At 47.3% G+C, this 12,021-nt stretch overlaps 1 protein-coding gene across 1 annotated transcript in view; it reads right to left on the reverse strand.

Annotated features, from left to right (window-relative positions):
• Window positions 1-12,021, reverse strand: part of LOC144773916 (N-acetylated-alpha-linked acidic dipeptidase 2-like) — a 696,330-nt gene that overhangs the window by 429,420 nt on the left and 254,889 nt on the right. The window contains exon 9 of the mRNA XM_078658978.1: window positions 8,966-9,064. Coding sequence (XP_078515104.1) covers window positions 8,966-9,064 — 99 coding nt within the window. The remainder of the gene's footprint in view (window positions 1-8,965; window positions 9,065-12,021) is intronic.

Below are 12,021 nucleotides of genomic sequence, written 5' to 3' on the forward strand. Positions count from 1 at the left end.
CAGTTATTGCACCAACACCAACTTGTAATGAACACGACTAACTGTTGGGTGTGCGGTCTTATGCCTCACACAACGGATAAAGGTATCCCTTATCTGGTCCTGACATTCAGTCACAATGGTTCTGTATGGGCATATAGAACAATGTTCATATATGCACACGAAATCTACCCCCTACGTTCTGTAACAGACAATCCTAGGAAAAGTGCTCTAGTCAAGGGTATAGTCGACATGATTAAGGAAGGTATTTCTTATGAGACTATCCCTAGAGATGAGACACTAGTCTACATGGGATGGAACATGACTGGATATGGAGCTACTCTGAGTGAGAAACAGCAAGCTAAGAGATCGTCCCCGATTTGGATTGTACCCCATCAGGGTCATCTGTGTCTGCAAGGCAATGGCACGAATCCCAGGGCTCAGTTAGGGAAGAGTGTCTGTACTAAAATATGTGTTTGGATCTCAGACTTCCCCTGCGTTTTTAGCAGCTAAGGGCACCTATTTCATCTGCCATGATAGAGCCTATACATGGTTGCCCCCTGACTTTTCGGGCACCTGTTTTGTTTCCTTCCTGTTGCCTCCCACCTACACAGCAGCGGCAGACTACCACAGGACAAGGATAGTTAGAGGTGTCTTGAGTGAAGAGGACACTGCAGGTCAAGAATTTGGAGACTTTGCAAAGGGTTTTCTGCCGTTGTGGGGATCCATGGCTAACAGCAGGAACATAAGGCAATTGACAAGGGTAGTTGAGTCCACCGTGATTGAAACTGCTGGTGCCCTTAGTAACCTGACTGCTGAGCTCCAGTCGGATCGACTTATGACCCTTCAAAACAGGGCCACTTTAGATGTCATACTTGCAGACCGAGGTGGGGTATGCAGATTGATCCAATCTAGTTGCTGTATCTTCATCCCTGATAACGCTCCAACAGTGTACCAGGCCATCTCCAAACTACATAAGATTTCCGAATCTATTCATGTGGATAAAGGAGATTGGTCATTAATGGGATGGTTCTGGGAACTGATATCCGCCTGGGGATGGAAAATTCTAATGGTCATTGGGATGGTCTTAGCCATTCTTTTCCTGTTCTGTCTATGCATACAGTGTGCTCCTGCAATATGTGGCCTCTGTGTAACATCATGTGAAAGGAAGCCTGTGTCAAGAGATGAACTAAGTACTAGAATGATGTTACAACAACATCTCAATGACTTTAGGAATATAGATCTGGACTCAGACTAACATGAGGATAGACTAATTGCCTATGTAAGGGCAAAAGGAGGGTTTGTGGTTCTGAAAATTCTGGATTCGTGTAATCGTTCTGGACTTGAGAATAAAAACTTCGTCGAAACATGACGAATTTGGTATCAAAAGACCGAGAATGACAAGCACATCATGTACATATATTTTCAGCCTATTCGAGTGATGATTTCACCTCGAAATCGTCATTTTCATTCTGAACCCTTGGCTCCCATTTATGTGTTGCCCTTTACATAGGCCTTAATCCAGCTGAATTCAATTCCACAAGGACACATACTCCTTAATCGACTTTTCCATGACCTGTGCAAGTTGGAACCATTGCCCCAGGCCGAACTCGTTAGGTCAGTTCCCCTCTCAGTGGCCGAGCAAGATAGCATCAAGGCTCAACAAGCCATAAAACCATTTCAGCGCGCACACCTGCCGTATCTTGCTCACATCTGTCTCTACTCTTTTTGCTTCACTTACTTTATGATGGGGAGGTGCCTGTTTTATTGGGGGTCGACCGATATCTGATGAAATGTTCGGCCTTGCCGGGTGATTTGTTATGGGCAGCACAACGTGAAATATGTACATGTCATCATGACTCTGCTTTTTCTTTGTAACCAATAACTGTAAATGACATACTACAAATTCGAAGAATGTTTGCCTGAAGCTGAATATTCTGTATAAAGAGAGAAGCCTGACTTTGTAAATTCGAGCAGTCTCCTTAGAACATACTCCCAATGTGATGTACTTCTAGGACACTTGTTACCTTGGTTGCAGCCAATAAAATCGATCCTTGACTTCACCTAGAAGACTCTGAGTTTCTGTGGTCTAAATCAGGAAGAACTTGAGGTCTCTGGGTGTACCCTGACACCGCTGGGTTACCGGTTCTGTGCCGGTTCTTAAAAACCCAGTACCTCACCACTCTCTTTACTCTCTCTCCTATGTCTCTACTCTCTCCTCTCTCTATCTCGACTGTCTCTCCTCTCTATCTCTCACTCTCCACTCTTTCTCTCCACTCTCTCTCTTTCCAAATTCTCCACTCTCTCCCTCCACTCTCTCTCTCCACTCTCTCTCCACTCTCTCCAATCTATCCACTCTCTCTCTCAAGTCTCTCCACTCTCTGCCTCCACTCTCTCTCCACTCTCTCTTCAATCTCTCCACTCTCTCTCTCCACTCTCTCAATCTCTCCACTCTCTCTCTCCACTCTCTCTCTCTCTCCACTCTCTCTCTCTCGCCACTCTCTCTCTCCAATCTCTCCACTCTCTCCGCTCTCTCTCTCCACTCTCTCCCACAAAGTAGTGTGCGTTCTAACAAGAGTGATTACCTGAGGGCACCATTTTGCTGCCTCGTCCCTTCTCATATGAGCATTGCCCTATGGAGAATGCTTTCTCTGGGACCGCCACCCTCATCCTTGTCCTTGTCTCTTCTCAAAGAAGCAGAGCCCTGTGGGGAATGCTGTCTCTGGGGCCCCCACTCCCATCCTTGTGCGCTCCCATCTCAGAGGTTGTGCCTGTGGGGAATTCTCTCTCTGGGACCCCCAACCCCATCCTTGCCCTCTCCAGTCTCAGAGACGGTGCCCTGTGGGGAATGCTCTCTCTGGGGCCCCCACCCCCACCCTTGTCCTCTCCCATCTCAGAGGCTGTGCCCTGTGGGGAATTCTCTCTCTGGGGGCCCCACCCCCATCCTTGTCCTCTACCGTCTCAGAAGCTGTGCCCTGTGGGGAATGCTCTCTCTGGAACCCCCACCCCCATTCTTGTCCTCTCCTGTCTCAGAAGCTGTGCCCTATGGGGAATGCTGTCTCTGGGGCCCCCACCCCAGCCTTTTTCTGGGCCTGGCTCTGACTGAAGAGAAACAATGTAACGTGTTACATTGTTGGGCCTGGCTCTGACTGAAGAGAAACAATGTAACTTGTTACATTGTTTCTCTTCAGTCCTGGGTCAGCCAGGAGCTCAGAGCAGGCTGCAAAGTGCAGCTACCTGAAATACATCCACTCACAGCTCTCTACAGATGAGCTGAGGGGGCCCCCCTTCATGTACTGAAGACTGGGGGCCCCCGCACCGCAGGGGCTGTGGGGGTGTTTGTTACGCCCCTGAGGTGGGAGTGCCTCTTTCATATCCCCACATGCATGATATTTATCATAAGTCATAAGTATCAACATTGTGAGTCAAAGGACGTTTTCCACTCGTAACAGAGGTTTTGCAGATAGCAAAACACACTCTTGTGGTTCTAAGGCCTATGTTTAGGTATTGTACGTGAGCTGCAATATTCAGATATTTAAGTTTAACCTGAACCAAAACTTCAGCTCGCGAAAAACATTGGAGTGTTTAAAGCCAAGGAATAGATCTTGTAGTTCCGCTTGGACATGCAATCATCTGTTAAGGAGGGGTGGGACAGGTATACATGCTATAGGGAAGCCTGGATGGGAAGCCACCGAAATGTAAACCTCTTCCAAGAGTCGGCGCCAGTATGGACTATAGCAATATTCTCCCAGGGGCAGTGTAAACACAGGCCTGAAACTGACAAGTCAATCAATAATCATATACAAATATTTCTGGTCAGCGACTGAGGGTGCCAGATCTCCAGAGTGTCCAAGCCACTGATATGGTTGGGAAACCCACCCACCACTGCTTCAGTCATGGAAATGGCTTTTCTGGTGCCATACAATTTATCGTCGTGATGATTATTCCCTCTACTTACCTTTCGGGGTTGAAAAGATAGAGGTACTGTCTAATCACATGATTAGTGCAAACAGCATGCATTTACCACGCACGCCTTTACCACACATCATTTACTACGCAAGGTATGTTTATTAAAGGTAAGTTAAATCCTTACTTACTTAAATATGATAAAAATCACAATAAATCAAATTAATTTTTAAATGTATATATTAGCAATTTAAAAATTAATGTTATTTCATTTTTTTACAGGGGGGGGGAACTTCCTACCTCCCTTTTTTTAGGTATCGCCTATCGCAGTGCGCATGCGTTGCTCTAGGAGAAGGCCTCTTGGAATTGCTTCAGACTTCCAAGAGACTTTTCTGTGAGGGTCTGCCTACCCCCATACTTCCCACTGGCCTTTGCATGTGGCTTTCAATAATGAAAGCACGCAAATGGCCAAAAGCAGGTGTATGTCCCACCTTTTTTGTGAACATTCACTCCCATGACCTATGGGTCTCGGGAGCGAGCTGCGGTGCGCAGGCTGTCAGCTGCATTGCTGGTGTCTCAGGTTACACGCGCTGTGCCATGCTTTCACTTGTTATGTAATGCAGCACCGCTTCCTCCGACGCGCCATTGTTTCCCTTATCCATGCCCTTCGTGTTGCTTGTTATGCGCTGCTGTTTGTACAAATGCTCCTGTCCATAGCTCCAAGAAGTTGCCATCGGAGACATGTGAGCAAATAAAATCAGTCAGCCAGTACTTGTCTAAATCACAGTACTGCTTGTGACAAGCAGGCAACAAATGTAATTCTAAACCCGACACAGAATCACGTGCTCTTAAACACGACACGTAAGTGAGTGATTCATTGCAAGTAAGGCTAAAGTCCCTAGATAGCTTGATTTAGATTTTCTGTTTTTATCAGCATATTGATATTTTTGACAGTAAAAACGGCTTTTTAGCTGAGATACTGCACATCGTAAGTTGTCATGCTGAAGAAAAGAACGCCGGCCCTCTGTTTGCACAGAACACATCACATTCTTTTGAGTCATGATAAGTTGCTTTTGCCCAAAGGCGCGTACTGCAAGACTGAAACATACAGGGATATGGTTGGACTTAATGTACTCCACCAAATGGAGTGCCAGGCACCAGCTCTGTCCCAAAGGCTGTCAGAGTTGCTCTCCTCTGGAGGCAGCTCATTCTGCCTGCCCTAGGATCACTTCTCTGCCTGGCTGCACTGTGTCTGTGTGATGGGCTTCAAACTGGAGCTGGGCCAAACTAAGGAGATGAGTATGCCTTCTGAGTTTTTTTTTTTTAAGTCAGCGCGTTATCAGGTAACACACGCTGTTCCAGGTATCTGATGAGTCTGTAGCTTAGCACTGGGTTGTTTCCATTACTTTTGGGAAAAGAAAATGGTCTCTGTCAAACACAAAATGCTTTTCCAGCCCTATGCGTTCCGTCACCCAGTTCACTCATCACACTACTCCATAATTTCTCCCTTTCTGTCATTCGCGTCACCTGTTTTCTACCCCCTCGCTTTTCTCCATCCTCCCCTTTCCTGATCAATTGGTTCATTCTTTGCAGTGCTTTTTACACTTCACATCTGTCTACATTAACTTCCTCTTGACCTCTTCTTTCCAGTCGCTTCACTCTCCTCTTTATTTTTACTGACTATCCACTCCACCAATTCATCCCCCCCCTATTCACTCATCATTAAAATAAATCATAAATGCACGCTATACCTTAATGGCAATATTTTTGTGTAAAAAAAAGAATAATAATGATAATTGAATACATGAAATATGCAAGTTTGCTAGTGTCAGCTCTTCAATTCCTAGTGACACAGCACCCAGGATAATATGCTGCATTGCAAAACACTTATAAGGTCCAAAAGGCGAGCCCTATTGGCTATGGCAATGCTTGCTTAACATTATTATGCATTTAGATATTTTTCTTTACTAGGAGACCCCCCAACTTTCAATTGTAAAAATTCTTTTACCACCCTTTTTTAACCTTGCCATCTATATTCATACCCACTTCTAAACCCTAAAATATACCCTTACCACCCTATACCCTTGCTCACCCCTAGATCCTAAAAAGTACCCTTACCACCCTATACCCTTGCCCACCCCGAAAGCCCTATAATACCCTCAGCACCCTAAACTCCTACCTACCCTATAACAATATATACATACACATACACTTATTGTAAATATACTTACCTTGCAAGGTATAGGCATGCGTTGTAAAGGTATATGCGTGGTAAAAGCATGCATGGTTGAGGCGCTGTGTGGTAAATGATGCGTGGTAAAGGCATTGCGTTGTAATACCTGGGTTGTAAAAGCTGTTTGCCGTTCTGCAACAGTGTCTGATAATAGTGCTTACTCTACAAAACAATGGCACTGATCACCACATCTAACAAACTGGTGAAATCACATCAACCTTAGTTAAAGAGGTTGATAACTATAAAATACAGGGTAACAGAGTTATTGGATAATAATAATAATAATCCACATTTGTATAGCGCACAATCACCCGTTAGGGTCTCTAGGCGCTGGGGGCCGTCGGGAAGATTAAGCAAGCTATTGCCCAGAGTCGCATGGTGCTGGGCTAACCTGCCGCCGGAGCCGGGGATCGAACCCTGATCCCCAGATTCCAGCGTCAGTCGCCCTGGCCGCGGCGCCACACCTCTTCCACATTGGATGATTGATGGCACACACACTCTGCTGGAGGCTGTCGCAGTGAACAATTGAAGGGCATGTTGGCTCTCTGGGCAACATGAATGGGTATAGAACTCCCTCCTGTGGGAAGGTAGGTCACGGTCAGTAGGAGAAAGGTGGAGCTGACCAGAAAATTGCCTAGGATGGCCGATTTCTGCAACATTCTACACTGGATATAATTACTACCAACGTTGCACTGTGTGCTCTAAACAACAATGCCACTTGCGCTGTACCAGGTGCCCATTGGTCGCTCAGTCACATTACATTACCATCATTTTTGTGTTCATCTGGCTGTGAGTCACACTGCCTCGAGTACAATTTGTGACTGTTCAACGTTACACAGACAAAACTTCGTTTGCATCTCAAAAAATAGGAACGTGTAACAAAGCTACAAAACATTGTTCTTCTATGCAAATAACGAAGGAATAGAGGATATTAGCAGAGGGTCAACATCATACATTTAGATCTGGCCTAGAACCCGTTTAAGGCTGTCACTCTTTTTGTGTTCCAAAAATGTCACAAATCTATATATTGTGCAAATGACCACATAAAGCATAGGGACATGGGTCAGCCCAGGTCCCTGCTTTCATTTAATTTTTTTGCATATTTAATTTTGCGATGGATCATTTTTATTTTTTCCAAGCATAAATACACCAGATTTATTTTGCATCATTTTTACTTTTGCATTTTTAAATGCAAAATAAACAATTGATGGACGAAATGGTGTACAATGCAAACATTCACCCCCAGTCACAAGGATCTGGGTTTAATCCATCATTCTTTTGCTCACCACCCCAGTTTGGACCCAGCCATATGCAAATCAGTCTTGACCCAGTTCCTTGTGGGAACAGCCCAGCCCGAACTGCCAAGCCAGACCCTCCCTGGACCGGAAACAAGCATCCTGGGACCAGTTTCAGGGCATCACCCTTCTTCAGTCAGGCTAGCTTGAATTCAGTGTTGTAGATAGCACGGGACCCACGTCTGGGCATACCCTTCCCACTTAGGGCAAACAATGCAAAATAAACAATTGATGGACGGAATGCTGTGCAATGCAAACATTCACCCCAGTCACAAGGATCTGGGTTTAATCCATCATTCTTTTGCTCCCCACACCACCCAGTTTGGACCCAGCCATATGCAAATCAGTCTTGACCCTGTTCCTTGTGGGACCAGGCCAGCCTGAACTGCCAAGCCAGGCCCTCCCTGGACCGGAAACAAGCATCCTGGGACTGGCTTCAGTGCATCACCCTTCTTCAGCCAGGCTAGCTTAAATCCATAGTGTAGTGAGCACGGGACCCACGTCTGGGCATACCCTTCCCACTTAGGGTGAAATATGCAAAAGAAAAAATGGATGGACGGATTGCTGTACAATGCAAATATTCACTCCCAGTCACAAGGATCTGGGTTTAATCCATAATTCTTTTGCTCCCCTCACCACCCCAGTTTGGATCCAGCCATTTACAAATCAGTCTTGACCCTGTTCCTTGTGGGAACAGTCCAGTCCGAACTGCCAAACCAGGCCCTCCCTGGACCGGAAACAAGCATCCTGGGACCGGTTTCAGGGCATCTCCCTTCTTCTGCCAGGCTAACTTGAATCCAGTGGTGTAGTGAGCATGGGACCCACGTCTGGGCATACCCTTCCCACTTAGGGCAAAATATGCAAAAGAAACAATTGATGGACGGAATGCTGTACAATGCAAACATTGTTTGCATTGTCAGCACTCGGTCCATCATTTGTTTGCTGTAACACTTTTCGCCCTAAGTGGGTTGGGTATGCCCAGACGTGGGTCCCTTGCTCACTGTGCCACTGCATTCAAGCTAGCCTAGCTGAAGAAGGGTGAGATACCCTGAAACCGGTCCCAGGATGCTTGTTTCCGGTCCAGGGAGGACCTGGCCTGGCAGTTCGGTCTGGACTGTTCCCATGGGGCACAGGGTCAAGACTGATTTGCATTGGGCTGGGTCCAAACTGGGGTGGCGTAGTGGGCAAAAGAACGATGGATTTAACCCAGATCTTTTGACTGGGGGAGAATGTTTGCATTGTCAGCATTCCGTCCATCATGTGTTTGCTGTAACAATTTACATTTTTAAAGCCTCTTCCGTTTGAGGGATTTTTTTTTTTAATGCAGGCTTGCCAACTCCAAAGCGAGCTGGTAAACATGGCATACTTATACAGTGAATCTCCGATTGTCACACGCCATTCACACCTAGTGCTAACAACCAATCAAAAACATATTTACCAAGAGCAACTTCTTTCACTCCGGGACAAAAAGACGAAACGAACATTGTATATTCAATTCAGTGCTGCCTCACAGGACATTGCATTGACAATATATGTAAACTGTGATTACACTAACCTTGTTGAAAAGTCATCACTGAAGCCAGGCCCTATGTTGTATGAAACATCCAGGTTTCCTTTCCAGGTCTTGTCTGGTGGGGGGGCTCCTCCCATGTTACTGTTTTAAAAAATAAAAAAGATTGATGATTTCCGTGATTTTATTGCAATATTCGAAAAGCGTGCTCACTGTGTCATTACCTCCGTTAGACACCGTATATACAAATTACTATTCCTTCCTTCCATCACATTGTAAAGTTGTAGGTCCTAAGCCCATATGCTGAGTATTGATAGACACAGACACAGAGTATATGCTTAGTGAACTGGCCATAAGCACGTGCACTCGGGCCCTTTTATTAGCAGACCTACATCACTTGTGACGCCTGTGGTGGATGGGTGTGGGATGTGTGCAAGGCCAGCGCTCATGGGAGTGGTTGGTAAATGTGTGCCTGTTGACACTAGAACGTGTCCAGCAGGACACTACATTCTTTCCAAACTTTATTAAAATAAAACAAAGTTCAACCTGTGGGATGAACTGGAAACAACTAAACGCCACAGTCTCTAGAGGCAGTCCACAGGACAACAGTGGACGGGTACAGTTGGGAGCCCCCGGGCATCTCAGCACATTTTATATTTTAACCTGTTACCACTGGGCATGAACACTGTGTAGGCGGAGTCTGGATTCTTTGGCAGCCTGTCCGTTGGATCAATGTCCACTTCCGAACTGTTGGATGGTCCTGCCTGCTCTTGTGGTGATGTTGTCGTCTCAAACAGTTCAAACATGGTGCCTTAGGAGCATCTGTGATGCCCTGCTTCAAAAATTTCTCTTGGGGGATCTGGGCACTGTGATGACAAGTCTTGCCAGGACTGGGATGGTGTCAACGATGTTTGGGACGTTCTCCTCTGAAGCCCCAGTGCCTCCCAGTACCAATGTCTGTGGAGCAGCTTCCAGATCATCTCTCGTACCAGGATACATTAGTGCAGGAATGCCCTTGAGGCCCTTTTGCGGGGTTGCCACGGGACCATGTGGACTGTGCAGGGCTGCTTGTGGCCCCCTGGGGGCCGCTGCATGATCACTAACAGAATCACGATGAAGTTGTTTGTACAACGACCATGGTCGGTGACACAATGTTTAGACACTAATCAAACGAACTTACGGGCAGAAGGAGACTGTTGCTGAGCCTTCCAGGGGTCGCGCTGCCATAGAGAGGCGTACCTGTTGCTTTGTTTGTCCCCCCCGCCGCCGCTCACTGGAACACCTGCGGCTGCCGAGCGGGGGGGGACTACACCGCCCACAAACCCCAGCGCGAGTATCCCGCCTGCCCACGCCCACCTAAGCGCCCGGAGGCGCACAAAAGGGCGGTGCTCCCGCAGAGGAGCGGGAGATGCTAATCAAACGAACTTACGGGCAGAAGGAGACTGTTGCTGAGCCTTCCAGGAGCCGCACTGCCATAGAGAGGCATACCTGTTGCTTTGTTTGTCCCCCCCGCCGCCTCTCACTGGAACACCTGCGGCTGCCGAGCGGGGGGGGACTACACCGCCCACAAACCCCAGCACGAGTATCCTGCCTGCCCACGCCCTCCTAAGCGCCCGGAGGCGCACAAAAGGCCAGTGCTCCCGCAGAGGAGCAGGAGACGCTAATCAAACGAACTTACAGGCAGAAGGAGACTGTTGCTGAGCCTTCCAGGGGTCGCGCTGCCATACAGAGGTGTACCTGTTACTTTGTTTGTCCCCCCCCCGCTGCCGCTCACTGGAACACCTGCAGCTGCCGAGCAGGGGGGACTACACCGCCCACAAACCCCAGCGCGAGTATCCAGCCTGCCCACGCCCACCTAATCGCCCGGAGGCGCACAAAGGGCCCGTGCTCACTACGCGCAGCGGGACGCGCCGCGGGCTAAGCCTGGGCAAAGGGCGGGCCGTCTGTGGCCGTCCGGGGCCAGACGAGCCCGGGCCGGGCACCCTCCATTGGTTCTCGCAACAGGACGGTAACGCCACTTGGACTACCCATTTTTGGTCTCCGTTTCATTTTATTGTATTAATTTATTCTGGTTGATATCTGGATCTTCTACCCACTGTCTTCCTCTTTGTTGAAAAAATCTTTTAATTCAAGTCGTAATTTGCTGAGAAACCCCGATATAGATATGTCCAAGGGCCAGACTACAAGTAGGAATTCACTGACGGGAGGCAGGCTTAGAGGGACCATCGACCATTTTTTGACAAAAGCTGCAAATAAAATAGATCTAGAGATTGCAGCTGCTGAACAACGTTTGTCATTAGAATCATTTGGTAATAAACATTCATCTCTTGGTTCACTCAAATCAGCCATCTCCCCACCCAACTTGCCCACAGTAAACACTACTATAGTCGATCCAGGGATTCCTCTACTTTTCCAAGATACCGTCCCACTAACACAAATTCCAAAGGGCCAATCAACTGCTACGATTAATCTGGATTACTCCTCAGATTCATCCGGGCAGGAACCACCTCCTTCGTTGACTCCCAGAAAAAAGCAGGGTCTACCCAACTAAGACCCAATCCGCCGAAAAGAGTTCAGGGAGTTCTAGTCTCAGTAAAGAGAAAGAGGGCGGGGGAGTCCCATAAAGGCAGGCGTGCAAAGATATCCAAGCCCTCCATAAGCCCCCCCAAAAAACGAAATCATAAATATTTATCACCTGTAGGTTCTCTAACTGAAGGGGCACTGGAGAGCATGGAACACCTGGTAAAATCTCTCCTCTTACCACTCATTGAGAGAGTTAAAAGGCTGGGCGACCAATTAGCATTAGTATTGGAAACCACCAATTCGAATGCTGAGACTTTAAAGAAGATGCTTCCACTTGAGCCCCCAACCCCAAACTTGTCGCACGATCGGCCACCGGTATTGTCCCATCATATAATGGAATCTCCACCACCACTATTACCAACCTCGGTCATACCGGACGCTGCCAACAAAGTGCCCACACAAAAACCAATCAGGGAGATGGGTTCGGAGGGAAGTATTAACACGTCCAACACCAATAATATTGCACCAAGGAAGGCATCCACAAAAGGATTGGGTGTAAATTATACTAGGCCTTACAT

The sequence above is a fragment of the Lissotriton helveticus genome, chromosome 8 (genome assembly GCF_964261635.1).
Source record: "Lissotriton helveticus chromosome 8, aLisHel1.1, whole genome shotgun sequence".
NCBI lineage: Eukaryota > Metazoa > Chordata > Amphibia > Caudata > Salamandridae > Lissotriton > Lissotriton helveticus.